Source organism: Astyanax mexicanus, chromosome 6 (assembly GCF_023375975.1).
Source record: "Astyanax mexicanus isolate ESR-SI-001 chromosome 6, AstMex3_surface, whole genome shotgun sequence".
In the NCBI taxonomy this organism is placed as follows: domain Eukaryota; kingdom Metazoa; phylum Chordata; class Actinopteri; order Characiformes; family Acestrorhamphidae; genus Astyanax; species Astyanax mexicanus.
Window position 1 is genome coordinate 35,720,907 of NC_064413.1, and position 15,841 is coordinate 35,736,747.

The 15,841-nt window shown below is 38.5% G+C and overlaps 2 protein-coding genes across 2 annotated transcripts; one reads left to right on the top strand and one right to left on the bottom strand.

Annotated features, from left to right (window-relative positions):
- The first annotated feature begins 17 nt into the window (after nucleotides 1-17).
- Nucleotides 18-10,033, top strand: pks1 (polyketide synthase 1). Its single transcript, XM_007249576.4, has 6 exons — nucleotides 18-303; nucleotides 387-540; nucleotides 2,025-2,185; nucleotides 2,277-2,480; nucleotides 3,182-3,363; nucleotides 3,507-10,033. Exons 1-6 carry the CDS (start codon nucleotides 249-251, stop codon nucleotides 9,021-9,023), a joined length of 6,273 nt encoding a protein of 2,090 aa, XP_007249638.3. The 5' UTR covers nucleotides 18-248; the 3' UTR covers nucleotides 9,024-10,033.
- Nucleotides 10,034-10,132: 99 nt separating this feature from the next.
- Nucleotides 10,133-14,910, bottom strand: LOC103042169 (patched domain-containing protein 3-like). Its single transcript, XM_015605870.3, has 4 exons — nucleotides 13,988-14,910; nucleotides 12,891-13,012; nucleotides 12,628-12,773; nucleotides 10,133-12,309 (listed from the first exon to the last, which is right to left on the bottom strand). Exons 1-4 carry the CDS (start codon nucleotides 14,705-14,707, stop codon nucleotides 10,328-10,330), a joined length of 2,970 nt encoding a protein of 989 aa, XP_015461356.3. The 5' UTR covers nucleotides 14,708-14,910; the 3' UTR covers nucleotides 10,133-10,327.
- Between the last annotated feature and the right edge of the window lie 931 nt (nucleotides 14,911-15,841).

The window sequence follows — 15,841 nt, forward strand, 5'->3', positions numbered from 1 at the left end:
TTAAAGCAGACCTTTGTTTAGACCCTTATCTCTGAATTGGAGCCTGAAAAGACACTTTATAAAGACTGTGGGGTTTAGTTTTGGATGATACTCTTCAGAGTTGTGGATGTGAGAACAAGTCCTCTGGTTTGCAACAAGTGAAGGCTGGTTTTGAGGTTTTGACTTTAGTACAGCAAATTTACTTGGAAAAGATGGAAGTAGATGTTACGCTTTGACCTATCCATCACTGGCTTAGTGAGGGGACCAACATGGATGAAAACACAGATATAGCTGTAGTCGGCATCGGCTGTAACTTCCCAGGAGGTAAGTGAAGCCACTTTTAACACAGCTTTTTTTTGATTGGGTGTGGAATATAAATCTATATAATGTGAATGATACTCTCACAGGTGAGGGCCTTGAGAACTTCTGGACAGTTCTGGTTAATGGGAGAAATTGTGCTGAGGAGATTCCAGAGGAGAGATTTGACTTATCACATTGGTATGATCCTAATGACAAGGTTCTGGGGAAAACACAGACTACTAAAGCTGCTTTCATAGATGGGTATGTGCTAGTTTCATTCTTTTGTGTTCTAAATACATTTATGTTACTGTTGTAAATGCTAAAATGTATAACTACATGGGCCATTACACCAAATGGATGCCATTTCTGTCCCCAGGAAATTGCATGTGTTAATGTGCACACAAAATAACTTTAAAATACATTTTATTATTAAGCATATTGTCTGTTACTTTGACCTAATTGCAAAAATAAAAAATGTAATAAAAAAAAATAATGAACACTACTTAGAACACTGAAAAAATAGCATTTGTTACCTGTCCCCACCTTACTATGAAATATAATTATTAAATACTTCAGAGATGTATTTTATTTATTTTTATTTTTTGCATTGTTATGTGACTCCAAATTTTTTATATAATAATTCTATAATATTTAAGTTAAAATACACAATTTTAGTTGTGTCCCTGGGTTTCACTCATTCCTGTTACAGTAACACATTACCCCATCTAAAAAAATATCTGAAACATTCTACAAGTTACATTTACAACAGGAAGTGGCATCAGTTGGTTCTTCTGAAAATCAGACCAAAAATAAGTTTCCTCATTGATTTTTCTGTATATTTGATCTTATTGTAACTATGACTGAGGAGGTTTATCTCAACACTCATTACTGTTACCTAAATTAATTTTTAGATATTATTTGTTTATTTCTAAAATACTAATTTGGGTAAAATCACTAGAATGTGTTCAGTGTCCTCCTGCTATTAACATAGCCACCATTGCAATCATAACATAGCAACCTATTGAAACCCTGGTGATGTTCTGCTATGCCTGTGATGTAGCAAAATGTTTTCATACATTCCTATTTTTTTTAAACTGGAAAATCCACTTAAAGTGACGATCTTTAAGTTTTTAGATAAGAATGTATAATTGCACCAAGCGTGTTAAAAAGTAGTTGTAAAAAATATGAACAGGTGCGTCTAAAAAAAATAGAATATCATTGAAAAGTTACTTTATTTCAGTAATGCGGTTTAAAATGTAAAAGTCATTTATTATGTAGATGTATTATTTCTTTTATTGTTGATGATTATGGATTACACCTATTAAAACCGCAGACTCTCAGTGATGGTTTGGAGAGTAATGTCATCTACTGATGTTAATGCACTGTGTTATATCAATTCCAAAGTCGGTGTAGTGTCTGTCAGTAGATTTTACAGCACTTCATGCTTCCCAAAAAGAGAAGGTCCCTGGACTTACCAGACCGCTCTGTTTTTAGAATAAATATAGAGTGTTTGGACTGCTGCTTTAAGTACACAGCCGATGCAATCAAACTAAAACAAACAAAAATGTGACTGTTGCAAATGCTTACAAATAGCAGTTTGTGCAGTATTAGTCATCTACTTAACTCCTCTTCAATAAAAAAGAGTGGACAAAACGATTTACAAATTTTCTTTGTTCATATAGTTGCGTTTTCTCAGCTACAGGATGTATAGTAAATAATGCGCTCTCCTTCTTGCTTTCCACCAGGTTCAATGAGTTTGATCACAAGTTTTTCGGCATCTCTGAGGACGAGGCTAACTTCATGGATCCTCAGCAGAAACTCCTTCTGCACTGCTCATATAGAGCACTGGAGGATTCTGGGATTCCCATGGAGAAAGTCAGTGGATCCAGAACTGGAGTTTACATAGGTAATTGATAACATCCAGATGTTTGTGAAAATATGTTGATTAGTAAACTGTGTGAGTCTGTGTTATGAATATGACTTATTTTATTTTTCAGGGCTCATGAACAGAGACTATGAAACACTGCTGAATAACAGTCCGAGCACAATAACCCACTTTAATGGCACAGGAACAGCTATGAGTATAGCTGCCAACAGGATCTCATATACCTTCAACCTCACTGGGCCTTCCTTTGCCATAGACAGTGCCTGCTCATCCTCACTGGTTGCATTGCATTCTGCTTGTCAGGCAATCAGACAAGGTAATGCCTTTTTTGTTCATTTTGGTTAAATGCTAAATTGCACAATGAATATTAAAAGGACATTTCTGATCATGGAAAATTTATTTTATGATAATGTGGCATAAACCTTTGACTCTAAAAATTAATTTTGGGAAAAAAGGTTAAATCTTTCTGGGAAAAATATTATCTTACTTTCTGCGTGAGCAACCTGACAAAAAGCTCTAATAGCTCTCCCTAAAATTCCAGCATTTTACCCACACTGTTTGTAAACCCACATGTCATAACTGTTTCAATTTCATAAGCCTGACAATAGAAACCTGTGAGACCCCACAAAATGCGGTAAGCTAAACAGCTTTAAGGGGTTTAAAAGCTTCTGTAGATACATTTTTGCTTACATTTAGTCATGTATATAAAGAAAATCAGGATTTAGTTGTTGTTGACCTCCTCATAACTCATTCTAACCACATTCACTTAATATCCTAAGACCATTGTAATATTCATTTTTATGTTAATGTTGAACTTGCATGATGATCGAGTTACAGATATGTCTTTTGGAGGAGAAGCATTGGTATATACACCTTACTTTTGAAGTGTGCTCCGACAGATAGTAAATTTCAGATTTAAAGTAACTGGCTATTCATTTTTATATAAAATTTAGGGTTTTTGTTTTCAAAATTAATTTCTTTTTAAGTAAAATTTCCCTGTTTTCTTTTTTTAATTAGGTGACTGTGAGATGGCTCTCTGTGGAGGTGTAAGCTGCATTCTTGAGCCACGGGTCTTTGTTGCTCTGAGCAAAGCAAAAATGATCTCACCTGGAGGCACCAGTAAACCATTCTCCAACACAGCAGATGGTTATGGAAGAGGAGAAGGCTGTGGTATACTGTTATTAAAGCCTCTGAAAAAAGCAAGTGCATTTTCAGTTAGATTTCCATATAATAATATTAACATACTGTATAAAGCATATATATTGCATGTTTCCATTTACAGATTTACCAGTTACAAACCTCAAATGTTTCATTTCTTGGTTTTCTTTGTTTATTTTAACAGGCTCTTCATGATGCTGATCACATCTGGGGAATAATTTGCAAAACTGCGGTGAACCAAGATGGTCATGCTGTTACACCAATGACAAGGCCATCTATAGTCCAGCAGGAGGAGCTGCTCCACAGAATCTACTCTGCAGAGTCCTATCGGTCTGAAGTCCAGTACATAGAAGCTCATGGGACTGGCACTCCAGTGGGAGATCCAACAGAAGCAGGTAGCATTTCCAATATCATTGCCAAAGCAAGACCTGCAGGTTTAGGGCCGCTCTGTATCGGCTCCGTTAAGAGTAACATTGGGCACACAGAATCTGCAGCCGGAGTAGCAGGACTCATTAAGGTTCTCCTGATGATGAAACATGAAACTATTGTTCCATCAGTTTTCTACTCAGAGGAAACCTCTAGCATTGACTGTCAAGCTCTCAATCTTAGAATTCCTAGCAAATCTGAGAAATGGCACTGTACTGGTTCTCTGGGCAGGGTGGCGGGAATAAATAGCTTTGGATTTGGTGGCACTAATGCACATGCCATCATTAGGGAAAATACACATGCTACAGCCTTTGGTTTGAACACTCAAGGGAATTCAAGGAAACTGTTTCCATTGTCTGCTGCCACAAGTAAGTCTCTTGAAATGTGCATAGCTGACACGTATCAAAGGATTAGCACAGACAGCAGAACTGACATAAGAAGTCTTTTGTATACATCAGCATGCAAGAGAAGTCACGCAAAACACAAGTACAGGAAAGTATTTGTTACAACATCTCTTTCAGATCTAGAGGAACAGCTTAAATCGAATCTGAACAACGAAATCTCTCCGACAAAACCAGACCTCAGGGTAGTTTTTGTGTTTTGCGGAAATGGCGTCACTTACAGAGGCATGTGCAAGCAGCTGCTGAGAGAAGAGCCTATTTTTCAAGAAAAAGTCATGGAGATTGAAAACTACTTTCAGAATTACAGAGGAATGAGCATATCACAAAAGATCAACAGCTTTGACAATGATGATTTCTCAAAACCAGAAATTGTACAGCCTCTTCTCTTCGCTACCCAGGTTGCCATTGCTAGTCTGCTAAAGCACTGGGGTATTAGGCCCTCTGCTGTTCTTGGGCATTCGATGGGAGAGGTTGCTGCTGCCCATTGCGCTGGTCTGTTGTCTCTTGAGGATGCAGTGAAGGTCATCTACTATCGGAGTGTCCTACAAAACAAAGTCACTGGAGGAAAAATGCTGGTGGTTGGCAATATAGCAGTGCCAGACATTCTGAAACTTCTTCCAGCTTACACAGGCAAGGTGTGCCTAGCAGCTGTGAACAGTCCAGTGTCATGTGTGCTATCTGGTGAGACAGATGCAGTTGAAAGTGTGTACCAATTGTTGAGGACCTCACTTAAGGGCAAGAATCTATTCTTGCATATTTTGGAGGTCCCTGCTGCCTACCATAGCCATATGATGGATCCAATACTGAGTCAAATTAAAGACCGCATAGGGTCTTTAGATCAACATGAAATGGAGTGTGAGTTGTTCTCCACAGTAACTGGAAAGGCTTGCTGTCCTGGAGACTTTGTAACTGCCGATTACTGGGCAAGAAATATCCGAAACCCAGTTGCATTTGAGAGTGCTGTGAAAGCTGTGGCAGACAATAAAAAGAATGTAGTCTTTGTTGAGATTGGTCCAAGAAGGGCTCTGCAGAGGAACATTGTGGAAACTCTGGGAAATGACACACTGGTGCTTTCCTCAGTCCAACCAGACAAAGATCTTGATACACTGCTTGCTGCTGTGTCTAGACTCTTTGAGCTGGGAGTCTGTGTAGACTGGGATCAGTTCTACAGTGGCTTTAAATCACCACCAACTTCTTACCCTAAGTATCAGTTTGACTGCCTGAGGAAAGAGGTATATTTTGAGGAAGTAAGACAAGGTAATGAGGTAATGGCTCGCTGTTCTCATCCACTAATATGTCCCATTAGTAAGCGTAACAACAGAATTATCAAATGCAATCTGTCAGTGGAAACCACTCCCTATGTTTGGGAGCATAAAAACAATGGCACAGTCATCGCCCCAGGTGCCTTGTATGTTGAAATGGCTTTTGCTTCACTACTTGAAACTGTTGTCCCAAAGATGCCTCTTTCCTCACTTCAGCTTACTATCAACTTCCAGAACTTGCTTGTTCTTAGTAAGAGTTCGCATCTTCTGAACGTGCAACTTGAGTCATTTGAGGATAAGGCTCAATTTCGGATACAGTCCTCTGTATCTACAGTGCATGCATCAGGAGCCATCACGTACACAAGAGGACCAGCAGTCTTTGAGCACCAATCCATTGTCTTGGACATGGTTTTGAAACGATGTTCATCAATTATTGATGGACAACAGGTCTATGCCACTCTCAAGCAGGCAGGATTTGAGTATGGATCCACCTTTCGACAGCTGAATGAAATCCACTATGGGGAGGAATTCAAGGAAGCAGTGGCCCCTGTCAAAATCCCAGTTGAATTGCTTGGTCAGCTATATGAGCACTGCCTGCATCCAGTTGTATTGGACTATTTTCTGCAGGTGACCTCTGTTTTAGGCTTCAGTAACAGCACTGTTCGTCGTGGATTTCCCTCTGCAATTGGCAGCATGGTAATATCTGCCCCTCTTCGTGAGGAAGTGATCATCTATATGAGGCTTACTCAAGAGACGCCAGAATATTTTGAGGTGTGTGGTTGTTTCACAGATACAACTGGACAGATCTTGGTTGAACTTAAGCACGTCAGAATGACACTTTTAGAAGATAGTATGAATATGACTGATTCATATTTCTTTCATAATGAGAGACTTGCTGTCCAAGCCAGTTCCAACATTTGTAGCAAGCCAAAAGCTGTAGTCTTTGAGGACACATTAGGTATTGCAAGTGCTTTGAAGCCATACCTACACCCTTCGTCAGTATTTTTCTCTCCTGCTGATGCAAACTGGTCAACTTCTCCAGCAGAGCTAGAGCAAGTTGCGCAAAATGGAGCAGAGACAATTTTGTTTGTCTGCAGCTTTCAAAATCTCAGCCATCTAAAACCTCAGTCAGTTCTCGAGCACTTGGTGGATATCTGTGAGCTTTATCGTCAAGTTGTTTTGGTCATGAGAAAATGCAAGCATTTGCTCACTATTCACGTTGTAACGTACCGATCATCTGAAAACACTGTTGATCACATTAGTCCTGGATTTGTGCTATCTGGTCTGACCAGGGCCTGTGCTGCTGAGTTGTCGGAAATCTCCTTTCAACTCATTGACCTTGGCACAGTGTCAACTGAGGACATAGAGGCATTAGTTTACGTGATCTGCTCCTATAAAAGCAATGAGTACCCAGAAGTTATGATAAGGAAAGGCCAGGTTTACTCAACAGTGATAACACGTACACCAATTAACACAACAGCACAATGCAAGGGCTCTTTACTGTCAGACTGCTTCACCTTACAGACAGTCAGTCCTTATGCAATGTCTTGTTTGTCAGCCATACCCAATGAGCATGAACCCAGTGTAGTAAATCTCACTGATGGAAAATCTGTGGAGGTCCAGCTCTGTAAAATCTGTGTGCACTCCTCAGACTACTTTCCAGTTAGCATATCTGACCTAAAATTTGGTCGGACAATATACTGGCATGAGCTGACTTTTCAGAACCACCAACTTTTAGCTCTTGACTTCAGTGGTGTTGTCACAGCTGTGGGGAAAGATGTTAGAAACCTGAGAGTGGGGGACCATGTTGCTTCCTGTTACCCTACAGTAGCAACTTCGAGCGTAGTCCTACCAGAGAATGCTTGCTACAAAACAAAGAAACTCCCTTTTCTGAAAGATGTTCCCTGTGTTTCTTACGTTATACTTGCTTGGGAGATCTTGAACAGTGCTCTACCAATTGCCAAGCCAAAGAAGATATTGGCCATTTGCTCCACAGTTCCAGAATCAGCACTGATGAAGGTGTTGGCTTTCACGGCAAACAAGTCTGGATGGAATGTTGTGATAGAGCCTGACTTGGCTGGACTCATCCGAAATATGGACCAGTGTCCAGTTTGTGTCCTGATTCCTCCTTTTGATCAATCATGGTTGGCAGAGTTAGGCAGTGTTGCCAGTACAAATCATATTTATGTTGTTTCTGACAACAAGGACTTGATATCTTGCCCATCAAGCATTCTTCAGAATGATAATGAGAGTGTGTGCTTCCACTATCCTAAGTTGGGTAACATTTTCCAGAAGTCTCATCTCAGGAGACAGAATGCTTGCATATATAGATGGCTAAAAATGATGACCTTGGATAAGTCAATCCTATCCTTACCCAGCAACATTTTTCAGATCACCCAAGCTGAAGCCACGAGTCACCACACTCAGAATGCTGGGTCTTATTTCAGCAATAAAACTGTGCCCTTGATTGTTTTGAGTAACAATGGGTCCAATGCTGGCATTTCTCATATTGACTTACTACCAAAAACAAAGCATCTCTTCACACAAAAAGCTGTGTACATAGTTTCAGGTGGTTTGTCAGGTTTAGGATTTGAAACAGTCAAGTTCATTGCACACTCGGGTGGTTGTTGCATCGCTACACTCTCGAGGAATGCTGCAAATGAGGAAACAAAGCTGCAGATCAGCAGGCTTACTAAAAGATATGGAGTAAAAATCCTCACTCTTCAGTGTGACGTGTCTGTGTCAGAACAGGTATTGGAAGCAATCACTATAATTGGACACAAGTTCCCTTCTTGTCCAATAAAAGGAGTCTTCCACAGTGCCGCCGTACTCCATGATGGGTTACTTGAAACCCTTGATAAGTCAATCTTCGAAAAAGTCTTGCGCCCTAAAGTGAATGGTGCATTGAATCTTCACTACGCCACGGTGAACAGCAAAGTCGATTACTTTGTGTGCTACTCATCCATCTCCTCTTTCATTGGCAATGCTTCTCAGGCTAATTACGCAGCTGCCAACTCATTTCTAGACACTCTGTGTCACTACCGACGTAATATCGGACTTGCTGGACAGTCCATCAACTGGGGGCCTCTCAAACTGGGTCTTCTGCTAAACAAAGGGGACTTTCAAACTTTCCTAGAGTCCAAAGGGTTAATGATCATGGAAGTTCCAGAAATTCATGAAGCTCTGAAGCACTGTTTGTTGGAGAACAGGCCTCAGCAGGTTGTGTGCAAATTCAACTTCAGAAACTTGAGGAACAATGTTCTTTCTCAAAATGCTTCTCTAAAAGGGCGACTAACCGCTTTAGTGGAGAAAGAGCTTGAAAGCAAACTAGTAAATGAGCCCAGGAAGAATCTGCAGTCTTCATTTGATGAATATATAAGATGCATGCTTAGTAACATTTGCAATGTTGATGCAGATGAACTTGAAGATGAGACAGTCCTTGCTACAGTGGGAATTGATTCAATGATGGCCATGACAATGCAGAATCGGATGTTTCAGGAGACTGGAGTAAACATTCCTCTTGTTGCTTTACTTGACCCTAACAACACTGTGTCATCACTGATTAGCCTTTTCACAGAAAGCAATAATGGATGTAATGATGTATATCTTTAAAAGGTATATACAATGTATATAACATTGGAGAAAGAATAACGCCACAGCAAGTAATTAGCTTTATAGTCTTCCCTGCCTCTCCCTTGATTTCCTCTCCTGTGCACAAACACTAATACCACCTGTTGCAGATTGGGCTAGAATGGTGCTGTTTCTCTGTCTGAGCAAATTTCTTTGTTTCCAAGTTGACAAAGCCAGGGCTGAGTATGAACAGACTTTTTTTTGTGCGCAAACAGATCAGAGCCAGCAAACAGTGGGGAAACATTTACTGAATTTTGTTATTTTGTTGATTTTGTGATACTGATATTCAGATTAGTTTGATATCCGTGATATTTATATGATTAAAGCCACAGTTATTGTTTTTGTAATCCAACATATATGTCTAATTATTACTATTTCTAATTAAATCATATGCTTAAATGCTTGGATGTTTTTTATATAGTTAACAACTTTTATTTAGTTAATCATATTGATGAAATCATAAAGAATGAAGTATATGTTTAGGGTTTTTATTTGTTGGCAATAGCTGTGTCTTATGTGTTAAAACGCTCTGTTGTTTGTTTAATGTTAAGAATTTTGCCAAACCCTGCTGTATAAGAAACTAGTACAGTTCTGTCTGTATGTGGCAACACAGAGGGGTCAAAGTGCAGTTTCCTGTTATACACGTCTTGAATGGCTGTACCAAACTCACAAATCCCCCTGAGGTGCTTATGCAAATATGAAGCATGTGCAGCGGAAGGCAGATTTTAACCACAGTGCAACCAAATGCAAAAAGGAACGCAAGAGGTGAAAATCTGCTAATCCTTACTCAGACTGTTTTTTTGAAGAAAGACCATGAGTCTTGCTTCAATCAGGAATGTACCAAGAATGTGATTTGCTAGACTGAAATGTGGTAAAAACACAATGTGATGTTTGGGAGGAGCTGATATTACGTACCTTTTAAGTACCTTTTTATACACATCTGATTTTTACTGTGATGTAATGTATGCTTATTCAATGGTCAATAAACCGCAATGAACAAAATACTGCATGCTTATACACTTGCATTTATTTGATGATTGTGTTTCATCAATTTAGAACAGAACACATCAAATACACTCAATATAAATAAACCATTTAGAAAAAAGTATTTATATCTGAGAGCCACATAATAGTTTGGCTAACACCATGAATTACAAAACGACTGGTTCATGTACATTTGTGTGAAACTCATGTAGGTGATGTTTTAGCACTAGATTACAGCAAAATGCCGTTTGTGATAAGAAAACCAGAAAATAAAAAAAACATAAAAAATGCATCTAAGTATGTTATGATCCATCTACATCAGAAAAAGAGGAAAAAATGGAAGGAATGTTGTTAGCTGTACAGTGATTTGACATTTCCGATTTGACATTGACATTTCCAACACAGTTCTGGTCATCAGGTCCACATTTTGACTGACCGTTAACAGCAAACGTAGCGGTGTCATGGTTTGCGTACATGTGAACCGTATAGGTCTGACTATCCACTTTAAACATTGGAATGGTGCTTATCATGCACATCTGGCTATTTTGGACATCCTGGCTAATTCCAGTTAGACCCCAGACTGACGGGCAGGGTTTTGAATTACATGGTTCAGTAACATCAGGCAAAAAGGTGTGATTAAAGTATATTTCCTTTTCTGTCAAATCATTCTCTTTTGCTTTAGACTGAATGTTATTGCCATGACTGTTTCCTGTGGCCTGGTCCTCCAGACCTTGCTTATCCTTGTTGACTTTATCATACATCCCACTACACATGTCAAAAAATGTTAAAAATACAGGGATGAAGGTGATGCCATGAAAGAGTCCAAAAAAGATTACCAGAAACATTATTTTAAAGAATGTCCTGAATATGTAGTTCTTTGAAGCGGAGAGCACTACCACTCCGAGGATAGTGGACACAGCTCCTTGTAATATAGGATATCCCAAACTGAAAAGAGCATCTACGGCCTTCTCGTTAGCACTAAGCTTCTTGCTGGATACAAAAGAATATGAAATGTGAGCAGAAAAGTCAACAGAAAACCCAATGCAAACGACAAGGATGATCATGGAAATAGTGTCTAAATTAACATCCCACAGTGCCATGAATCCAGTGACGCCAACGATGACTGAAGCAATGGAGAATGTTACCCAAAGGGAACACAAAGGGTTTGGGATCAACAGCAGGGAGATGAGCAGCATGACAGCAGTAGTAACTGCAATATTTTGAATGGTATTGCTAACAATCACTGCATATTGATCATGATAAATAAATGCAGGGTGATACACAAGCAAAGGGACCGGACATCTCTGTGCTGTGTCTCGCAGTTTGTTTAACATATTCATCTCGTCCAGAGCCGTGGATATATTAACAGTCTGTATGAAGAAACGAGAGGCATAGATAGAATTATTTGTAAAATTAACATCCTGTCTGAAGTCAGAGTAGAACCTCAGAAATGTTCCCAAATTATCTTTAAAAACATGTTCAGCACTGAGATTCAGATTTTTATGATATCCGTAATACTTATAGGATTTAATCCATGAAGTGAATATATCCTTTTCAATGAACGACAAGTTTTTAAAATCTTCAACACATGATTCCAGATCTGACATATTCTTTTCGTCCCAATACGAAAATTCACTGCGTACAATGACCATGATGTTTGGTCCATATTCAGAGAAGTAGGCTTTTTCATCATCATAGTACCTCACTACATACGAGTCATCTGCAGCCAAATTACGCAGATCAATTCCTTCCTTTATCTGGAAGCATCCATAAATGCTGACTGTCAAATAGAGCATGTAGAGCAGAATCACAAAAACTTTAGTCCATGACTTTGTCAGAAAAGGACCATAGTACTTCTTGAAGAAGTGATTCATAGGCTGCACCTCCTCTGAACCTGTGTGAAGGTCATAGGCCCCTCCCACACAACACAACTCGTGCCATTTTGACTGATCCGTGGGGCACTCCTCAGGTACTTCTTTGCAGGTCAGCCAGTGCTGGTTTCTGTTCTCACGCCGCCCATTTAGCACAAGGAATGCTCCAAAAAATGTGATGCTGTAGATGTAGCAGAACAAGATGGAGGTGCTGGTATAAAGGCAGAAGGACTGGACCGAGCGAAAGGGCGTCATAAGTCCGATGTAGAACGCCAAGACATCTGTGAGAGTGGTGATGGTGATAGATATTGCTGCCTCTTTATAGGTATTAGCCAGACGGTCTTCTACTCGATCGTGAACATTAGTCTGCTGCCAGCATGAGATCAAAATGAACATGTCATCAACTCCAATTCCTGAAAACAAAGCATATTGAAGAATTCAAAGGTGTTATATACTGTTAAAATTAAAAGTTACTTGAAGGAGGAACCTATTAAGGTGCTTTAAGGAACCTTCAAGGTTTTTAAAAGAAAATGCTTACTAAAGTACCTGAAGCTTTCTGGAAGGTTCCTCAAAGCAGCTTAAGTGGTTCAATCCACACTTTATAATTTAAGAATCCCTAAAATTGCCTAAAAGTACTTATACTTAACCACTCAGTGTACTGTATACCTTTCAAAACATAACATGTATTAAATAACATCAAGACATTAAGTGTAGTATTAAGAGATCATTACCCAATATCAAGAAGGGTGAATTAGCCACTGTCATGACGAATGGGACTCCAATATGTAGCATCATACCGAAAGAGGAAAGCACAGCAAGTCCAGCAGACAAAACACCAAAGGTAGCCACCCACACCTTGTTTCTCACACAGTCGAACCTATTGGATTATAATGGTCATAATGGATATTTGGCAATTGCTCATATTAAATATATACAAATTCCACAACAAAAATGATTTAAATATGTTTGCATAATGTAATATAGCTGCACATACCTCAGACAAGAGAGGATTGAAAATGCAATGGCAATGACATATGTAATGGAGAACAAAGGGATGACGTCTTTTGTATTTGCCTCAAATTCCACCTGCCTTGACAGGGATGTAGAGTAGGTTACCTATGAGTATGAAAAAAAAAAAAAAAAAAAAAAAAAAAAAAAAAAAAAATATATATATATATGTATATATATGTATGTATTTATATGTATTTATATATGTATTTATATATATATAAATACATTTTCAAATAATAATTCAGTAAAACTGCACTGTAAAATGTTTCAAAGGTAATATAAACATATGCTTTTTAATCAATTAAGACATTTCTGTTATTAGACAAAAAATTGTAAACATATAGTCATTTTACAGACATTTTCTGGTGCTTCTACTACCAAAAGAAAATTATTACTTTACAGATTTTTGCCATGCCAAATATCACACAATGTCAAATATCAACAAAATACCTTTTTACTGAGTTTAAAGTAACAGCCAACTTTACTTTAACAAAGACCACTTGCCAGCTAAAAATCACATATTCCACTTTAAAATTCAATAAACAAGTGAATTCAAAAGCAAAAGTGAATTCAAAGTGAATTCAAAGCAAAAATACCATAAAAAACGTTTTTAAACAGTGTGTATGCCTTCATATGTTTGAGCTTTTCAAACTTTTAATAGTGAATTAACAAAACAATAACGAGTTGAATCCCTATATTCTTTTATTAGTTGTATCAGTTTATCACAGTTACTTTATTAATTTATTCTTTAAGTGCACAAAACCGTTGTACAGTTGTAGAACACCACGTGCACCAGGAATGTGAGGATTAATCAAAGCAAATTAGTCGAATCCAGTCCAGTCTATCCTCATTTGCCACTGCAGAGCTTATGCTGGCAGGATGGTAGTAAAATAAGTGAAAGGTCAGGGCTGAGGTGGAGATTACTGCACCCTCTCTCAGATAAAGTGTGCATGATGCGAGTTTACATATCTAAAGATATAATGCTGAATTTGATTATAATAACAAACAACCAGAAAAAAAAACGTGTGATTATTTCCATTTCCATTTTATATCAATTTTCTTTAAGTCATGCACTCTTACCTTAATAAACTTGGTTGATAGATTGGAGGGAAAGACCTTGAGGAACTCGTTTAGCCACAGATCAGTCCTGGAGCGATTATCCTCCTTGAGAAAATAAAAGAATCGAATGGCTTTAGCGCTCTTCAGAACCGCCGAGCTCACATTCACCCCGCCGACCGAATATCCCAGGAAAACTGGAGTAAATCCAAAGCGAAAGAAAGGAAAAGTCAGCTCTGTCTTTTCGAAACGCTCCCCGTAAAAATGATAAACATCCAGGATTTTGTTGGGGATGCACTTCTTGTATCTCCGAGCGCAAAGTCCGTCAAAAGTGAGCGCCTCTCCTCCCACAGACACGTTCAGCGCCCTGATGCTCCTGTCCAGGCGCTCTATCTCTCTGAAGGCGGCTTGGGTCAGGATGCTGGGGGACGTGGAGACGGCGATGAAGGACGCGTAGACTCCGTCCGTGTACAGCCTCTGGTTGGAGAACACGGAGTCGTTCAGCGGGAAGTTCTGCTGGACGAACTGTCGCTCCAGTTTGGCGGGTCCGTTAACCGGGGTGAACTGCTCCTCTATATCATTAGACTCCCGCTCCTCCAGAAAATAAAACCCGCTGCCCAGGAGCGTAGAGATCAGCAGAGGACACAGGAAAAACCACCAGGGGTTCGACCCGACAAAGCGCCCGAACTTCTGGAAACCGATGGATATCGGTTTCTCCACGCAGTCTGTCTTACACCCGGCCATGTTCACCGGGATTAGGAAATAATATCACACAACACAAAACAACATTTAAAACATCCACAAACCTCCGAAAACCAAATAAAAACATATATAACAAATATATCCAACAATTAACACTCAAATAAAAATACATACACTGCAGTTTTTATCTAAACTCTAAACTAAAGAGGTTTTGATTTTCCAAGTCCTCGCAGGCATAACGCCTGAGTATTATTACACCATCCCCGACCCACACCCCGGGTAAGAGCGACCACTCATGGGAAGAATGAGAGAGACGTTGAATATTCACAATTCAGTCAAATGAGTCTAAAATAAAATAAAAAATAATACAATTTAAACAAAAATAAATCAACCTCTCTATAATAGATTTAGCGCTTCTAAATAATTGTTCAGTATTTTTTCTTATACACATCTTATATCACCGTGTGTATTATTACTATTTAGACTGAGAGATTTACAGTAGGATTATTACAGATTTTTTCCCCCACAGGAATGAATGGGATTAGGCTATATGTGGCTTGATGAGTCCAGGTGGGCATGAGCTTTGAGTGGGTTTGTACATGTGTGTTTTTACTAGAACGCAAATGGGATTCTCATCCATTAATCCATACTTTATTAATGTTTAGGTTTCAATTATTTTCATCCTTCTAATAACTTCTATTTTGTTCTTCTATTAAGTTTTTTATAATATTTTATTAACCTACATTTGCATACTGCATTTTTGTTTTTTTTATCTTTAATTAACTACTACTAATACTAATGATTATTGTTTATTTGATTAGTTATATTTTTTATTCAGCTGTTGGGTTACTGCTTCCTTATATTTTGCATGTTTATTTTTTTATCTGTAATTTATTAATTTTGCTTTTAACTTACTACGAAAGTGGGAAATACTTAAGCTACACCATTTTACTGTTGTTCTTTGATGAATTTTGTAAGTTGTAAATTTGTCAAGTGTAATTTTGAACCCATGTATTTACTAATTAATTCATAATAGTCAATTTTGCCCACCAACACAAACAAATGTTATTTTGTTTTGTCACTGCTAAAGGATTTAAAATCAAAGGATTTAAAATCAAATCAAATTTTCTTAACTTTGACACAAAGTTGTGATGGGCAGGGCTGCACCACTGACCA

What these genes read in the sequence shown, in the direction of transcription:
- pks1 (XM_007249576.4), top strand. Translation starts at nt 249, where the DNA reads ATGGATGAAAACACAGATATAGCTGTAGTCGGCATCGGCTGTAACTTC. An exon ending in AAAGCTGCTTTCATAGATGG is followed by an intron (nt 541 to 2,024) that starts GTATGTGCTAGT and finishes GCTTTCCACCAG; the next exon opens with GTTCAATGAGTTTGATCACA. An exon ending in CAGAACTGGAGTTTACATAG is followed by an intron (nt 2,186 to 2,276) that starts GTAATTGATAAC and finishes TTTATTTTTCAG; the next exon opens with GGCTCATGAACAGAGACTAT.
- LOC103042169 (XM_015605870.3), bottom strand. Translation starts at nt 14,707, where the DNA reads ATGGCCGGGTGTAAGACAGACTGCGTGGAGAAACCGATATCCATCGGT. An exon ending in TATCAACCAAGTTTATTAAG is followed by an intron (nt 13,013 to 13,987) that starts GTAAGAGTGCAT and finishes TCATACTCATAG; the next exon opens with GTAACCTACTCTACATCCCT. An exon ending in TTCACCCTTCTTGATATTGG is followed by an intron (nt 12,310 to 12,627) that starts GTAATGATCTCT and finishes CTTTGTTTTCAG; the next exon opens with GAATTGGAGTTGATGACATG.